The 19,116-nt window shown below is 44.3% G+C and overlaps 1 protein-coding gene across 7 annotated transcripts in view; it reads left to right on the forward strand.

The window, feature by feature from the left end:
• htt (huntingtin) overlaps positions 1-19,116 on the forward strand; it is a 206,899-nt gene that overhangs the window by 28,170 nt on the left and 159,613 nt on the right. For all 7 annotated transcript variants that reach the window (XM_078432031.1, XM_078432037.1, XM_078432053.1 and 4 more), the window contains 2 exons: positions 5,831-5,972; positions 17,611-17,789. In XM_078432031.1, coding sequence (XP_078288157.1) covers positions 5,831-5,972; positions 17,611-17,789 — 321 coding nt within the window. The remainder of the gene's footprint in view (positions 1-5,830; positions 5,973-17,610; positions 17,790-19,116) is intronic.

The following is a 19,116-nucleotide window of genomic DNA, read 5'->3' on the forward strand; positions in this document are numbered from 1 at the left end:
CTGGAGATCGTAGATCTCTATGATCTCCCGGGATGCTGCATGACCCACTGAGTAACTCCAGCATTTAGAGTCTATCTTTGGATTTGGAATGGGACAGGAATCCAGTCAATGTAAGGTGGACTTTGAGCTGCAATCAGATTTCTGCTCCATGCCCGTTAAATTTGAAGAACTTTGAGAAGTGATGGGACAGTGGTGCAGCGGTAGAGTTGCCTTACAGCGCCCGAGGCCCAGGTTCGATCCTGGCTATGGGTGCTGTCTGTACGAAGTTTGTCAGTTCTCCCTGTGACCGCGGGGGTTTTCTCCGGGTGCTCCGGTTTCCTTCCAAATTGTAAATTGTCCCTAGTGTGTAAGATAGTGCTAGTGTACAGGGTGATCGCTGGTTGACGCGGATTCGGTGGGTGAAAGATCCTGTTTCCACGCTGTATCTCTAAAGCCTAAAGAGAATTATTTTGTTTATTATTTAGAGGAACAAAAGTAGTTTTATATTGAGTCTCAGTGAAATGGTTATTAACCAAAGGGCACTTAAGTGGCTCTCAGAATTGCCATTAGATGTTGAAAGATAGGTGTGATAATAAGTCTCCAGTTCTTGATTTAGATCTTTGTACCTATAGTGTGAAGTAGCTCTCTTTCTGACCGCTCTTGTTAAGTCTGGATTGTAAACATGCCAGAGCAGCTCATGTGCTGTCACTGATGTCCAGGGAATGCAACGGTGCATCATGAGCTAAATGCGGTGGCTGATGTCATGTATTTTTTTTCTGATCTGGCCTCATTCTTGAGATCAGCACAGCTTTCAGAGATGTCTTGAAAACAGCACCATTTTCAGACTTTGCTCCAGACAGATGTAATCAATGATTACCATACGTACAGCATAATATTGACAATTTTTGGGCACTTTTACTGAGAATACAAGTTAGAGATACAGGAGTTTTCAGGGGCGGTATGGTGGCGTAGCAGTAGATTTGCTACCTTACAGCACCAGAAACCTGTGTTCACTCCTGACTAAGGGTGCTGACTGTATGGAGTTTGTAGGTTCTCGTGTGTGTTTCCACTGGGTGCTCTGGTTTCCTTCCACAATCCAAAAATGTACCTTTGTAGGTTAATTGGCTTCGGTTAAAACAAAGTAAATTATTCCTAGTGTGTAGGACAGGGCTAGTGTACGGGGATCGCTTGTCGGCACGGACTTGAGCTGTATTGCTAAACTAAATTTGATCTTGCAAATTTGTGTCCTCTAATGCGGAAACAGTTTTTGGTCAGTGTGTGTATTTATATTTGAATTGATCAACGCTTTAGTGATGGTGCTTTCAATCTTGTAACTAATAAGACGACCGGCCTAATGTCTAACTACATCAATATTCAGTGTGAGTTCTGCATCATCAGTGTCACTAGATTGGGATCGATCCGCTTAATCTGAACTACAGTCTCATATTCTTGAGGTTGCAGTTTATTTTTTGCAGCTCTTGCCAAAAACAGCCACCCTATGAGGTGGTAAAATCCTCGAGCACTTGCAGTTGATTTGCCAAAGTCAGCTATACCCCACTCCATTGGATGTGATTGCACTGTACATGTTATCCCTTCACATGTAAAGTCGAGGAGTTGGATCCTGCTTGACAACTCAAGACAACTTTGACTTGGACTGTTGCTTTCCCCCCTACCATGGTTAACAAAGCGTTTAACCTCATCTTATCCATTTCCTGTGCTTCTGCTCTCATCCCCATCTCCTCCAGGACAGAACCAAGTCCTTGCCTTCCATTCCATCAGTGCCCGCAGATCATTCTCCACAAATTTCTTCAGAGGTTCAGCCACCATGCACGCCATCCCATCTCCTCCCTTTACAGATTTTCACAGGGACCGTTCCCTCTGCAGCTCCCTCGTCCACTCTGCTGCTCCCAACATTCATCTCCTTCCCCGCCCCTTGACATATTTCCATGTGACCACAGGATGTTGCAACATTTGTTCTTTCCCTTTCCACCAAAACAGACTTTCCACATGAAGCAGTGATTCACTTGTACATCTCCTATTCCAGTGTTGTACGTTGTGTTCACAATGTGGCAGTCTCAACGTTGGAGGAATCAAACACGTACTGGGTTGCATTCAATCCACAGACCTTCCTCTTACTTTTGACCTCCCAAAGTGCACCACCTCACACGTGCCTCGATTAGATCCCATCTCCATTTCCTCCTCCCATATTTGCAACTGACCTGTCCCTGTGTCCTCTGATAACCTTTCCTCACTATACACACCCTGCCTTTCTGCAGCTTTCCAGTTTGGATGAACAGTTTACTACCTGAAACATTAACCCTGGTTCTCAAACCATGGATGCAGCTTGACTGAATGTTTCCATCATTTTTGTTTTTATTTCAGTCTCTCTACTCAGTGCTATATCGCTGTAGTGTGGGGCGTTAGATGTGCTAGCATTTATCCGTCTACTTGTCCTCACATCTACATTCTAATATAGTTAGGAGTGAGTTGCAGTACAGCTACTGTAGAAAGAGCAGCTCAGTCTAGGGAACCGCTGACTGAAGAACAACTGGATCAACACCACACTAAGTTTCTACCCTCTTCACACTAATAATTGATTTGCATTGTCCCACTCTCCCATTCCATTCGACCTCTACTTTAGACCCTTTAGAGTGGTCCCAGCATTTTATCCCATTACCTCAGGAGTCGAGAGTGATGGATATACCATCAGGTCCAGACCCTTTCAGAGGGTTTACCCCCCTGAAGGATCTTCTGTCATCAGCCTTTGTGACTGTGATTGTAATACCATCAGGAGGCTATTGAGGCCTGGTAGGACACATCAACATTCTCCCTATCAAAGTGTGTGTAGAATGCATTGAGCTTGTCTAGGAGTGATACCTTGCTGGGGCTTGATCTGTCCCCTGATTTTGCTCTGTGGGAAGCAATGGCATTCAAGCCCTGGCACAGTTGCCGAACATCCGCCTCATTCTCCAGTAGGGAGCGAAAGTCCCTTTTAGCTTTTGTGATGGCCTGATCAAGGTCATTTCTGGACTTCTTGTGCAACTCTGTGCCATTTTCCCACTCAGCCTTTTCTCTCCATGTACCTGTCCAAGCGTCTTTTAAATGCTGTTGCAGCACCTGCCTCAACTACCTCCTTAGGCAGCTCGGTCCATATACCCACCACCTTCTGAATGAAAATAATGCCTCTTAGGTTCCTATTAAATCTTGCCCCTCTCATCTTCAACCACAGTGGCACAGCGGTAGAGTTGCTGCCTCTTGGCGCCAGAGACCCGGGTTTGCTCCTCACTACGGTGCTGTCTGTATGAAGTTTATACATTTTCTTTGTGACCGCGTGGATTTTCTCTGGGTGCTTCGGTTTCCATTCCCATTCCAAAGATCCGCAAGTTTGTAGGTTAATTGGCTTCTGTAAATTACCCCAAATGTGTTGGATGTGAAATTGGGATAACGTAGAACGAGTGTAAGGGTGATTGCTGGTTGGGACCCTTCGTCACACTGAAGAAGGATCCCGACCTGAAACATTGTCTGTCCATTTCCTTCCATAGATGCTGCCCAACCCGCTAACTTCCTCCAGCAGTTTGCATTATTGGAAATTTGATTATCAAAATATTATTATGTGCCCTACCTATCTCTTTCAGGGGTGTGGTAATGCAGGCAGCTCTAGCATTTTTGCTTATCCCTAGTTACATATGAACAGATGGTGACAAACTGGCTTCTCAAATTGATGCAGCTTTTGCAGTGATGTTGATAAGTAGTTAGTTTCAGAATCGTGATCCAACCGCCATGAAAGAAAAGGCTCAATGTCTGCTTTGGAAATGCTTCTTTGCTACCTGCTGCTGTTGGTTCTGTAGGTCATGATAGTCTTGATTTGAGGACGTGCTATTCTGTTACTTGTGTACGCTTTTCTGGGTCAGGGGTTCTGCCAAAGAAACACTTGATTAAATTGCATGTGATAAATCACTGGGGAGATGCGATTTTGCTTTGACTTTGAGATTATTTTAAACTGTGTGAAGGTGCTCCTTGATGACAGCGATAGGTTTTGTTGAGAGAGGGCTCAAATGTTTATTTAAGTTATTGAGGAAATTGCTGGGGCTACTGCATCATCTGTGCATATGTGAGGATCACCATCCTGCTAGATTAGAGTTGATTGCCGTTTCAGCCATTTTGCATAACAGTTAAATGTGGCTGGTTTTTATTTTGATCTGTTGCACATTTTTTTAAATGATCTGTTGTATGCTCACCTTGGTTTTTAAAATTTGTTCTTTGGATTTAGGAAATTCCAATTAAGGGCCTACAAAATGGACCATGAGCCAAATGCGCTCCTCATGTTAGAACTAAGAATAAGGTATCCTATAGAAGCTTTCATTAGTTCAGGGCATCCTAAGCCACTTCATAGCCAATGAACTATGGTTATAACATGGAGAAATATTCCATTGTTAGGTAGGGAACACTAGAATTTTAATTCAAATAACAATAGTTGGGGTGCTCATTCAAATGTTTGTGGCCTTGCTCCAACGAACATCCGCCTCATTCTCTAGTCGGGAGCGAAAGTCCCTTTTAGCTTTTGTGATGGCCTGATCAAGGTCATTTCTGGACTTCTTGTGCAACTCTGTGTCATCAGACTTGAATGCCTGGGATCTGGTCCTCAGAAGAATGCTGATTTCCTGATTCATTCAGGCATCTGGTTGGGAAACACTTGGATAGTTTTAGTAGGACCATCTAGAGACCATCTCAGATATTTAGGTGCTCTTTTTTGTGGTGAAGTACATGCTAAAAACATTTAATGCCTTTGTCTTCCACTGTTTATTCCCATCTCTGAAACATTGCCTTCTCTGTATCTTCCACTTTGCCATCGAACGGTTGGATTCTTCTGATGCTCACCTGACTTGCCTTCTATCTTGCACATATTGTAAACTGAAGGTCATCCAAAATTATTATTCTTATATCCTAGTCTGCATCAGATTCCAACTCCTTTTAGATAGGCAGATGGGATAAATGGAATGGAGGGATGTGGATCATGTGCAGGCAGAGTAGATTGGTTGTCTTGGCATCGTGTTCGGCACAGACATTATGGGCCGAAGAGCATGTTCGTATGCTCTACCTTTTTTATGTTCTACGTCTGTTTTATTTGCATTCTCTCGTGTCTTCATGACAATTCATCCCCTTTGTCTAAAACATTTCTTAAAACTGCCTTCTTGACCATGCTTTTGATTACTTTCCATATACCTACAATATAAAAGTAAAAGGACGTACCTTTAGAAAGGAGATGAGGAATTTCTTTAGTCAGAGGGTGGTGAATCTGTGCAATTCATTGCCACAGACGGCTGCAGAGGCCGTCATTGGGTATTTTTAAAGTGGAGATTGGCAGATTCTTGATTAGTCAGGGTATCAAAGGTTGTGGGAAGAAGGCAGGACAATGGGGTTGAGAGGAAAAGATAGATCAGCCATGATTAAATGGCAGAATAGACACGATAGGCCAAACAGCCTACTTCTGCTGCTCTGACTGATGAACCTATGAACTAATATTATAGTTCAATTTTGTTTGGTTGCTTTTCCATGAAGTGCTCACTGAATTAACAATTGAAATGGTAGTCTTTGGTGTATCAGTGTTTTGGCAATCTCAGAAGGATAAACATATCTTTTTGAAATGTTCTTCAGATGTAATCAATATCAGATGTTGTAAGAATCGATGGTTAATTGTAACAATGCCGGTTTTGTGCTGAAAAATATGTTGCGGGAAACTCCTGTATATTCTGCTGTGTTTCCAAGAAAATAAATCCTCATAGCATTTCTCCATTTTTGTTCAACTGGACAATAGTTTTTAATTATCCTGTATTTAATTTTTAAATTTCAGATTTTGTTGAAGACCTTTATTGGGAATCTTAAATCGAGTTCTCCAACAATGCGTAGGACTGCAGCCAGCTCCGCTGTTGGCATCTGTCAACATTCGAGAAAAACTCAGTACTTCTATACTTGGCTTTTGAATGTGATTTTGGGTAAGACTGTTATGGTTCAATTATTATGTGTGGAGCCAGAGGAGACTGCAGATGTTGGAAGCTTGAGTGAAAAACAAACTGCTGGAGTAACTCAGTCGGTCAGGCAACATCTCGTAGAGTCATACAGCCTGGAAACATGGTCTTCGGCTCAACTCGTCCACACCGAATAAGATGCCCCATCCAAGCGAGTCCTATTTGGCCATTTTCCCACTCAGCCTTTTCTCTCCATGTACCTGTCCAAGCGTCTTTTAAATGCTGTTGCAGCACCTGCCTCAACTACCTCCTTAGGCAGCTCGGTCCATATACCCACCACCTTCTGAATGAAAATAATGCCTCTTAGGTTCCTATTAAATCTTGCCCCTCTCATCTTCAACCACAGTGGCACAGCGGTAGAGTTGCTGCCTCTTGGCGCCAGAGACCCGGGTTTGCTCCTCACTACGGTGCTGTCTGTATGAAGTTTATACATTTTCTTTGTGACCGCGTGGATTTTCTCCGGGTGCTTCGGTTTCCTCTCCCATTCCAAAGATCCGCAAGTTTGTAGGTTAATTGGCTTTTGTAAATTACCCCAAATGTGTTGGCTGTGAAATTGGGATAACGTAGAACGAGTGTAAGGGTGATTGCTGGTTGGGACCCTTCGTCACACTGAAGAAGGATCCCGACCTGAAACATTGTCTGTCCATTTCCATCCATAGATGCTGCCCAACCCGCTAACTTCCTCCAGCAGTTTGCATTATTGGAAATTTGATTATCAAAATATTCTTATGTGCTCTACCTATCTCTTTCAGGGGTGTGGTAATGCAGGCAGCTCTAGCATTTTTGCTTATCCCTAGTTACATATGAATAGATGGTGACAAACTGACTTCTCAAATTGATGCTGCTTTTGCAGTGATGTTGATAAGTAGTTAGTTTCAGAATCGTGATCCAACCGCCATGAAAGAAAAGGCTCAATGTCTGCTTTGGAAATGCTTCTTTGCTACCTGCTGCTGTTGGTCCTGTAGGTCATGATAGTCTTGATTTGAGGACGTGCTATTCTGTTACTTGTGTACGCTTTTCTGGGTCAGGGGTTCTGCCAAAGAAACACTTGATTAAATTGCATGTGATAAATCACTGGGGAGATGCGATTTTGCTTTGACTTTGAGATTATTTTAAACCGTGTGAAGGTGCTCCTTGATGACAGCGATAGGTTTTGTTGAGAGAGGGCTCAAATGTTTATTTAAGTTATTGAGGAAATTGCTGGGGCTACTGCATCATCTGTGCATATGTGAGGATCACCATCCTGCTAGATTAGAGTTGATTGCTGTTTCAGCCATTTTGCATAACAGTTAAATGTGGCTGGTTTTTATTTTGATCTGTTGCACATTTTTTTAAATGATCTGTTGTAGGGCCCTAGTGAGACCGCACCTGGAGTACTGTGTGCAGTTTTGGTCTCCAAATTTGAGGAAGGATATTCTTGCTATTGAGGGCGTGCAGCGTAGGTTTACTAGGTTAATTCCCGGAATGGCGGGACTCTCATATGTTGAAAGACTGGAGCGACTAGGTTTGTATACACTGGAATTTAGAAGGATGAGAGGGGATCTTATCGAAACGTATAAGATTATTAAGGGGTTGGACATGTTAGAGGCAGGAAACATGTTCCCAATGTTGGGGGAGTCCAGAACCAGGGGCCACAGTTTAAGAATAAGGGGTAGGCCATTTAGAACAGAGATGAGGAAAAACTTTTTTAGTCAGAGAGTTGTGAATCTGTGGAATTTGCCTCAGAGGGCAGTGGAGGCCAATTCTCTGAATACATTCAAGAGAGAGCTAGATAGAGCTCTTAAGGATAGCGGAGTCAGGGGGTATGGGGAGAAAGCAGGAACGGGGTGCTGATTGAGAATGATCAGCCATGATCACATTGAATGGCGGTGCTGCCTCGAAGGGCCGAATGGCCTACTCCTGCACCTATTGTCTATTGTCTATTGTATGCTCACCTTGGTTTTTAAAATTTGTTCTTTGGATTTCGGAAATTCCAATTAAGGGCCTACAAAATGGACCATGAGCCAGTGCGCTCCTCATGTTACAACTAAGAATAAGGTATCCTATAGAAGCTTTCATTAATTCAGGGCATCCTAAGCCACTTCATAGCCAATGAACTATGGTTATAACATGGAGAAATATTCCATTGTTAGGTAGGGAACACTAGAATTTTAATTCAAATAATAATAGTTGGGGTGCTCATTCAAATGTTTGTGGCCTTGCTCCAATGAGGTGTAGGTAAACTGTATTTCCACAGTGCAGATTGATAATAGACAATAGACAATAGGTGCATGAGTAGGCCATTCAGCCCTTCGAGCCAGCACCGCCATTCAATGCGATCATGGCTGATCACTCTCAATCAGTACCCCGTTCCTGCCTTCTCCCCATACCCCCTCACTCCGCCATCCTTAAGAGCTCTATCCAGCTCTCTCTTGAAAGCATCCAACGAACTGGCCTCCACTGCCTTCTGAGGCAGAGAATTCCACTCCTTCACCACTCTCTGACTGAAAAAGTTCTTCCTCATCTCCGTTCTAAATGGCCTACCCCTTATTCTTAAACTGTGGCCCCTTGTTCTGGACTCCCCCAACATTGGGAACATGTTTCCTGCCTCTAATGTGTCCAATCCCCTAATGATCTTATATGTTTCAATAAGATCCCCCCTCATCCTTCTAAATTCCAGTGTATACAAGCCCAATCGCTCCAGCCTTTCAACATACGACAGTCCCGCCATTCCGGGAATTAACCTAGTGAACCTACGCTGCACGCCCTCCATAGCAAGAATATCCTTCCTCAAATTTGGAGACCAAAACTGCACACAGTACTCCAGGTGCGGTCTCACCAGGGCCCGGTACAACTGTAGAAGGACCTCTTTGCTCCTATACTCAAATCCTCTTGTTATGAAGGCCAACATTCCATTGGCTTTCTTCACTGCCTGCTGTACCTGCATGCTTCCTTTCATTGACTGATGCACTAGGACACCCAGATCTCGTTGAACTCCCCCTCCTCCTAACTTGACACCATTCAGATAATAATCTGCCTTTCTATTCTTACTTCCAAAGTGAATAACCTCACACTTATCTATATTAAACTGCATCTGCCATGTATCCGCCCACTCACACAACCTGTCCAAGTCATCCTGCAGCCTTATTGCATCTTCCTCACAATTCACACTACCCCCCAGCTTAGTATCATCTGCAAATTTGCTAATGGTACTTTTAATCCCTTCGTCTAAGTCATTAATGTATATCGTAAATAGCTGGGGTCCCAGCACCGAACCTTGCGGTACCCCACTGGTCACTGCCTGCCATTCCGAAAGGGACCCATTTATCCCCACTCTTTGCTTTCTGTCTGTCAACCAATTTTCTATCCATGTCAGTACCCTACCCCCAATACCATGTGCCCTAATTTTGCCCACTAATCTCCTATGTGGGACCTTGTCGAAGGCTTTCTGAAAGTCGAGGTACACCACATCCACTGACTCTCCCCTGTCAATTTTCCTAGTTACATCCTCAAAAAATTCCAGTAGATTTGTCAAGCATGATTTCCCCTTCGTAAATCCATGCTGACTCGGAATGATCCTGTTACTGCTATCCAAATGCTCAGCAATTTCGTCTTTTATAATTGACTCCAGCAACTTCCCCACCACTGATGTCAGACTAACTGGTCTATAATTACCCGTTTTCTCTCTCCCTCCTTTCTTAAAAAGTGGGATAACATTTGCTATCCTCCAATCCACAGGAACTGATCCTGAATCTATAGAACATTGAAAAATGATCTCCAATGCTTCCACTATTTCTAGAGCCACCTCCTTAAGTACCCTGGGATGCAGACCATCAGGCCCTGGGGATTTATCAGCCTTCAGTCCCATCAGTCTACCCAAAACCATTTCCTGCCTAATGTGGATTTCCTTCAGTTCCTCCATCACCCTAGGTTCTCTGGCCCCTAGAACATTTGGGAGATTGTGTGTATCTTCCTCAGTGAAGACAGATCCAAAGTAACGGTTTAACTCGTCTGCCATTTCTTTGTTCCCCATAATAAATTCCCCTGCTTCTGTCTTCAAGGGACCCACATTTGCCTTGACTATTTTTTTCCTCTTCACGTACCTAAAAAAACTTTTGCTATCCTCCTTTATATTATTGGCTAGTTTACCCTTGTACCTCATCTTTTCTCCCCGTATTGCCTTTTTAGTTAACTTTTGTTGCTCTTTAAAAGAGTCCCAATCCTCTGTCTTCCCACTCTTCTTTGCTATGTTATACTCCCTCTCCTTAATTTTTATGCTGTCCCTGACTTCCCTTGTCAGCCACAGGTGTCTCTTACTCCCCTTAGAGTCTTTCCACCTCTTTGGAATAAATTGATCCTGCAACCTCTGCATTATTCCCAGGAATACCTGCCATTGCTGTTCTACCGTCTTCCCTGCTAATTCCCTGTAATTCCCTGTATTATGTGGGGCCAATTGGTAACAACGTAGTTTCAATAGAACCACTTAAAATTTATGTTGGAAATTGACAAGGGGGAAAAAGCTGCCTTGGGGAAAAGACAGTGGAGGGAGAGAAAATTGCTTCCTTGGAATCTCCCCTCTGTAATCAGACACCATTGACTCTCAGGAGCACAGCTGTTACTCAGTGGTTGGTCGTTGAAATTAACACGAAACCACTTGCTTTGGCACTTGGGTGCTATTAAACCATGTAATATGGAATGAGCTGCCAGAGGAGGCAGTTGAGCAGGTACTATAATCTATTCACAAAATGATGGAGTAACTCAGCAGGCCAGGCAGCATTTCAGAAGAGAAGGAATGGGCGACGTTTCGGGTCGAGACACTTCTTCAGACTGATGTCAGGGGGGCGGAACAAAGGAAGGATATAGGTGGAGACAGGAAGACAGTGGGGGATCTGGGAAGGGGGAAGGGAAGAGAGGGACAGAGGAACTATTTAAAATTGGAGAAGTCAACATTCATACCGCTGGGCTGCAAGCTGCCCAGGCGAAATATGAGGTGCTGTTCCTCCAATTTCTGGTGGGACTCACTATGGCACTGGAGGAGGCCCATGACAGAAAGGTCAGACTGGGAATGGGAGGGGGAGTTGAAGTGCTCAGCCACTGGGAGATCAGATTGGTTAATGCGGACTGAGCGCAGGTGTTGAGCGAAGCGATCGCCGAGCCTGCGTTTGGTTTCGCCGATGTAAATAAGTTGACATCTGGAGCAGCGGATGCAATAGATGAGGTTGGAGGAGGTGCAGGTGAACCTCTGTCTCTGTCATGTTGGCTGCTTTCACCAGAGGATTTGAACGTGAAATCGGAGAGGGCCCTGGTCAGATTATGCCTCGAACATTGTCTTTCTACTGAATAAAGAGTGTATTTACACAAGAGTATGGAACGGGGCTGCACTTGATTGATTCATTGGATTGCAGGGTTTTTGTTTGCAGCCTGCAAAGTATTGGTGTACCCTGTGCAGAATCTGCACATAAAATGTTAGTCACACAGCATAGGACCAGAACCTTCAGTGTGCAGAGTCCACAAGAAGCCATTTACAACAATCTAATTTTATTCCTGCATTTTTGTCCAACTGTGCTGCTGTACGCTTTGGGGGGCAGTTTATAATGGTTAGTTAACCTGACAACGTGCAGAGGAAACCTGTAAATCAGACTTGAACCTTGGTCTCCCTAGCTGTGAAGCAACAGCTCCACCAGCTACACTTCCGTGCCATCCCTGTCTTGTTTGAATAGCTGAAAGTGCATAGTTCAATTTAATTCTATAAATATGGACTTTAAAAATATCAGATGATTGATAAATCTGACATTTTAAATGTGCCAATTTATGCTTTATGCATTAGTTTATCATCTTGAAAGCACATAATGTAAAGTTCTTCATGTCACTTACTGAGAACGTATTCAACCTTTGCACTGTGTGAATAGGTAGTAGCCATTGAGGACTCTGAACATGCCCCACCCTTCAATTAAATCATGGCTTGTTGTAACTTACTGGGCAGGAGTGACTGAGCCAGGGACACCTTTGCATGGCCTGGATAGGAGTAAAATCTGAGCATTCCCTGCGTTAGAAATATTAGTCATGAGGCCACACAACATGGAAACAGGTCCTTCAGCCCAGCTCATCCATGCCAACCAAGATGGTCGGCCCAGAATATTGTCAACTTCTGTTTTTTAAATTTAAATTGTAGACTTTACTTCAGACTTTAGATTTACAGCTTGGAAACAGGCCCTTTGGCCCACCGAGTCCGCACCGACTAGCGATCACCCCGTACACTAGCACTATCCTACACACTAGGAACAATTTACGATTTTTACCGAATCTAATTAACCCTCAAACCTGTATGCCTTCGGAGTGTAGGAGAAAACCAGGAGTACCTGGAGAAAATCCACATACAGAACATACAAACTGTGTACAGACAGCACCTGTAGTCAGGAAGGAACCCGAGTCTCTGGTGCTATAAGGCAGCAACTCTATGGCTGCACCATGGTGCTGCCCCATATGTACTTCTGAATATGTACTTCTGAACCAGTTTGTGTGTTTGTTTACCTTTGTCTTTCACCCGCCTCATTAGCTGTTGATAATGGGAGGGTGTGTTGAAACTTACTGACATAAGAACAGCATGTCAACAACTTGTGCATCTAGAGACTTGGATCATGAAGCTAATAAAAAAACTGCAGATGCTGGGTCTGATATTAAAGCAAAATTAAGATTAACACAGGTTTAAGGTGAAGGGGAAAAGATTTAATAGGAATCTGAGGGGTAACTTTTTCACACACCGTTGTGTATGGAACAAGCTGCCGTAGGAGGTAGTTGAGGCTTGGACTATCCCAACGTTTAAGAAGCAGTTAGACAGGTACATGGATAGGACGGGTTTGGATGGATATGGCCCAAACATGGCCAGGTGGGACGAGTGTAGCTGGGACATGTTGGTCGGTGTGGGCAAGTTGGGCTGAAAGACCTGTTTCCATGCTGTATCACTCTTGACTCTATAACACTCTGGATCCGTGGAAGGAGAAGTGGAGTTTACATTTCAAATTGAAGATCCTTCGTCAAACTATGAGAGAAAAAAAGCTTTAAATTGCAGAGAAGGTACGAGAAGGATGGATAGGAGGCAGGGAATATTTCTGCCCAGGTGAGACCAGGGTTGCTGTGGAGATATGTTACAGAGATCAACTTATGGGATGATGGGCGCTGGTGGATAGAGAGATGGAATAAATGCTGCAAAGTGAGAACAGTTAAAAAAGGAAAATACAAGCATAGCAATGATAGTAAGCATGCAGGTACAGCAGGCAGTGAAGAAAGCAAATGGTATGTTGGTTTTCATAGCTAGAGGATTTGAGTATAGGAGCAAGAAGGTCCTACTGCAGTTGTACAGGGCCCTGGTGAGACTACACCTGGAGTATTGTGTGCAGGTTTGGTCTCCTAATTTGAGGAAGGACATTCTTGTTATTGAGGGAGTGCAACGTAATAATAATCCATTTCATTTGTATAGCGCTTTTCTGGAAACTCAAAGACGCTTTACAGAGTAAGTAAAACATAAAAATAAATAAATAAACGAACAAAAAAGGAAGGATAAGGAAACGCGACGGTCAGTGGTTGAAGGCAGTGTTGAACAGGTGAGTCTTAAGTGATGTTTGGAATGTGGTGAGTGAGGAGGAGTCTGCTGGTTTGAGGTAGTGAGTTCCAGAGGGTGGGAGCAGTGATGGAGAAAGCCCTGTCCCCCCAGGATCTGAGTTTGGTCTGGATGGGGGGGACAGGAGGTTAGCAGCAGCAGAGCGGAGGGTGTGGGTGGGAGCGTGTCTGTGGAGGAGGTCAGTCAGGTGGGATGAGGCCAGGTTATGGAGGGCTTTGTAGGTCATGAGGAGGATTTTGTACTGGATTCTCTGGGGGATGGGGAGCCAGTGAAGCTTGTAAAGGACGGGGGTGATATGGTCACGGGTCGGGGAGTGGGTGAGTAGACGGGCAGCGGAGTTCTGGATGTATTGGAGTTTATTGATGATTTTTGAGGGTGAACCATAGAGGAGGCTGTTACAGTAGTCCAGACGGGAGGTGATGAAGGCGTGGATGAGGGTTTCGGCAGCTATGGAGGAGAGGGATGGACGGAGACGGGTGATGTTTTTGAGGTGGAAGGTGTCTTGGTGATGTGTTTAGTGTGTTTGTCGAAGGAGAGGGTTTGATCAAAGATGGTGCCAAGATTCCCGATTTGAGGGGAGGTGGATACTGAGAAACCGTCGATGTTGAGGGTGAAGTTGTGGGTGGATTTGGTGAGCGTTTTTGGTCCAATGATGATGATTTCGGATTTGTCACAATTTAGTTTGAGGAACGTAGGTTCACCAGGTTAATTCCCGGGATGGCAGGACTGACATGTGATGAAGGAATGGATAGACTGGGCTTATATTCACTGGCATATAGAAACATATAAAATTCTTAAGGGATTGGACAGGCTAGATGAAGGAAAAATGTTCCTGGTATTTGGGGGAGTCCAGAACCAGGGGTCACAGTTTAAGAATAAGAGGTAGGCCATTTAGGACTGAGATGAGGAAAAACCTTTTCACCCAGAAAGTTGTGAATCTGTGGAATTCTCTGCCTCAGAAGGCAGTGGAGGCCAATTCACTGGATGTTTTAAAGAGAGAGTTAGATATAGCTCTTAGGGCTAACATAATTAAACGATATGGAGAGAAAGCAGGAACGGGGTACTGGTTCTGGATGATCAGCCATGATCATATTGAATGACGGTGCTGGCTCAAAGGGCCGAGTGACCTACTCCTGCACCTATTTTCAATGTTTCCATGTTATAAAGTTGCCAGTGGCAAAATGTAGGACACGCCTAATAAGACATGCTATGTTAATGGTGAGAGCAAAACCAAGCAAACAGACGTGTGTCCTAATACAGAAATTCTATCGTCCCCCCATCTTCTCTTTAATTTAAAATGAACTTATTTTCCCTTTCCTAGTTGTGTACAAAATCATGAGAGGTCATGATAGATTGGGTAAATGCACAGAGTCTGTTGCGCAGAGTAGGGGATCAAATACCAGGGGACATAGGTTTAAGGTGATGGAGTGAAGATTTAATAGGAATCTGAAGGGTAACTTTTTTTACACAAAGGGTGGTAGGTGCATGGAACGAGCTGCCGGAGGAGGTAGTTGAGGCAGGTCTATTGCAATGTTTAAGAACCATTTAGACAGGTACATGGATGGGATAGGTTTAGAGGGATACAGGCCAAATGCAGGCAGATGGGACCAGTGTAGATGGAACAGGTTGGTCGGCGTGGGCAAGTTGGGCCGAAGGGCGTGTTTCCATGCTTTCTGACAATATGACTCCATGACTAAGGATCTTGGACCTGAAACATTAACTGTTTCTCTTTCCACGAATTCTGCCCGATATCGAGTGTTTCCAGCGTTTTGGGTTTTTATTAGGGATGTGGGCAGTTTAGCCCATGATCAGAAAATCCGCTCTGTAACTCACATCGTACGTGCAGTAACTCTTTTTGCACTTGTTTGTTTTCCAGATTTGGTTGCTACCCACTTGCCCATTCATTATTGCCACTGAACTGACCGAGTTGGCTCTTTCACAGTGCATTTTAGAGCCTGGTACATTACCATGTCTAGATCCATATGTATTGACAGCATATTTCCTTCCCTGTACGATATTTGTGAACTAAATGGAAGTTTATTGTGGTCTAGTTGTTTATGTTCTAGGCTCTAACTGAATTCCACAGGTTCAATGATGAGCCTCTAGATTTTTGTCCAGGCTTTTAGATTGTATCTAGTGATTCAACTGCTGCACCATTACCTTATGATTCTCTATTTAGCAACTGGCAATTCTGTCAAGGGTCCAAATAGTCTGAGTCCAGTACAAGAATAGGCAGAGAAATTTCGAGCTGGTTAACCAATGATGTGTCCAAATGTTAACACAGACATTTTAGTTTAGTTTAGAGATACAATGCGGAAACAGGCCCTTCGGCCCACCGAGTCCATGCTGACCAGCGAGCCCAGCACACTACCAATATACCAAGCCAATTAACCTACAAACCTGTACGTCTTTGGAGTGTGGGAAGAAACCAAAGATCTCAGAGAAAACCTAAGCAGGTCTCGGGGAGAACGTACAAACTCCGTACTCACAGCACCCGTAGTCAGGATCAAATCTGGGTCTCTGGCGCTGTAAGGCAGCAACTCTACCGCTGCACCACTGTGCCGGTTGTAGTTCATTTTGTAGCAATATCCAAAGCACAGTGGTGCAGCTGTAAGAACGGCTCCCACACAGCACCAGGGACCCAGGTTCGATCCTCACCTTAGGTGTTATCTGTACGGAGTTTGCATGTTCTCCCTGTGAATGTACCGGGCCCTGGTGAGACCGCACCTGGAGTACTGTGTGCAGTTTTGGTCTCCAAATTTGAGGACGGATATTCTTGCTATTGAGGGCGTGCAGCGTAGGTTCACTAGGTTAATTCCCGGAATGGCGGGACTGTCGTATGTTGAAAGGCTGGAGCAATTAGGCTTGTATAGACTGGAATTTAGAAGGATGAGGGGGGATCTTATTGAAACATATAAGATAATTAGGGGATTGGACACATTAGAGGCAGGAAACATGTTCCCAATGTTGGGGTAGTCCAGAACAAGGGGCCACAGTTTAAGAATAAGGGGTAGGCCATTTAGAACGGAGATGAGGAAGAACTTTTTCAGTCAGAGAGTGGTAAAGGTGTGGAATTCTCTGTCTCAGAAGGCAGTGGAGGCCAGTTCGTTGGATGCTTTCAAGAGAGAGCTGCATAGAGCTCTTGAGGATAGCGGAGTGAGGGGGTATGGGGAGAAGGCAGGAACGGGGTACTGATTGAGAGTGATCAGCCATGATCGCATTGAATGGCGGTGCTGGCTCGAAGGGCTGAATGGCCTACTCCTGCACCAATTGTCTATTGAATGCGTGGGTTTTCTACGGGTTTCCGCCCACATCCCAAAGACGTGTGGGTTTGGAGGTTAATTGGCCTCTGTAAATTGCTCTTAGTGTGTGAGGAGTTGATGAGAAGGTGGGATAACATAGAACTAGTGTGAACGGATGATCGATGGTCGGCATGATCTTGGTGGGCCGGAGGGCCTGTTTCTATGCTGCATCTCTTAAAAAAAAAATTTTTTTTAATCCAAACAAGAAAGGGCTGGTGCAGTTTGAACTCATTAATTGGGCAATGCCATTTCATTAATGTTGATGCAATTAACACATAGAATATTGTCACACCACAGTGAAAAGAGTGCATCCACCTTCATGTTTGTTCAGCCATAGTATTTCAAGGTGCAGAAGTTTGAAAACACTCACCAGCAGATTCAGGAACAGCCTTTTCCCTTTTAACAGGCGTCAGAATGCTCCTTCCACAAACTTGGGTATTGTCTGATTCACCTCTACCCCATTGCAGACATTGGATTTTGCCCCTGGAACCAATGCACTACAATGCTGAGAAATATATTCTGCACTCTCCATCTTCCCCTTTGCTCTATGTATTGTACTCGAGTTTGATTTGATTGTATTTATGTATGGTGCTGCATTCAAAACAAGCTTTTCACTGCACCTCTGTGCACATGATAGCAATAAACCTCAACCAGATGATATAATTTGCCATAAGTCGACATAATGTGTCGTCATTTTGAACTGCAGGTTTTTTGGTCCCAGTGGAAGAAGATCGACCAACTCCACTTATTCTGGGTGTGATGCTCACCTTGCGGTACCTGTTACCTTTACTGCGCCAACATGTGAAGGACACCAGCCTGCGGGGCAGCTTTGGTGTGACTCGGAAGGAGGCTGAAATCTCCCCTTCCCTGGAGCAGCTTGTACAGGTATTGTCTTTGGCTCGACTGAACGTGCGCTGTGATGTAGATGCATTCTTGATTTATTCATTTAAAAGGTGGTGCTGAATTAATTTATCCACTGGTTGTACGACAAAGATCGATTCCATCTGAATCAAGTGGATCTTTTGGTGACTGTTTTGCCGAACACAGCTTGATCTCCTGCTAGCTAACCATTTTAACTAGAGGAACAGCACCTCGTATTCCACTTAGGTAGTTTGCAACCCAACGGTATAAACATGTGAATTCTCCAATCTTCGGTAACTAACCCACAAATAACCCCTTTTTTTGTTTCATCCTTGTGCCCCATCTGGACTCGCACCCACCTCTCCCCTTCCACCGATATTTCCTTCTCTGGCATCAAAATTTCCATCCCTTCTACCTTTATCTCACACCTTTTGTCTTTTCATCTCTGGCCTTGGTTCTATCCATCTGTCTATCAAAACCCCCCTTGCCTGTGTCCACCTATTACCTTCCACAGCAGAGCATAGAACTTTGTTCTTTCAATTATATGGTTGGAAGGCATATCACACAGTTCTCTGAATTTCTTGAGTAGAACCGCAGGGTCATCTATAGTCTCGGCAGGAACGAGGACCTGGCCGTTGTCACCCAAAACAGCTGGAGCAAAAACGAAGTTGTCAGCTCGGTTCATAGCCTCAGGACCCGCAAGGTTGAGCAAAACAGATGCACGCACATCAAGAGGGTCATTGCGATGAACGATGCGAGCATAATGAGTGTAGTCACGCTCGAAAAGATGCCAACGTTCAGCAATGTCTAAATCAAAGATCAGAGGGTCTGGGCGACGACACGAATTAGCCATAATGGAGATAACAGGAGCAAACTAAATAAAGAAAATAAAACACGATAAACGCAGAGGAGTAGGTCCGAGTTGACTCTGACACCATGTAATAAAGTGCTTAAGTCCACGCTAAGATACAACGCATCATTTTATTGAAGCACTTGCATCATAGGACCTGCAGTACATTACAGCTCCGAGCTGCTACATCTACTGCCTGACGTAGGCGAGTTCTTAATATTATAAAGCACATACTAGGCGGAACTACTACTAACAAGCACTACGATTGGCTAGCATGCAATAGCCCATCTACATTCCCCATCTCCTCCACACAATCCACCTGAAGAAGGGTCCTGATGCGAAATGTCACCTATCCATAGACAGAAACAAAATGCTGACATTTCGGGTCGAGACCCTTCTTCAAACTGATTTTGTGTCTTGTCTTCGGTGTAAACCAGCACCTGCAGTTCCTTTCTACACATGTCACCTATCCATGTTCTCTAGAGATGCTGCCTGACCCGC

The sequence above is a fragment of the Rhinoraja longicauda genome, chromosome 3, assembly GCF_053455715.1.
Source record: "Rhinoraja longicauda isolate Sanriku21f chromosome 3, sRhiLon1.1, whole genome shotgun sequence".
Classification (NCBI taxonomy): Eukaryota; Metazoa; Chordata; class Chondrichthyes; order Rajiformes; family Arhynchobatidae; genus Rhinoraja; species Rhinoraja longicauda.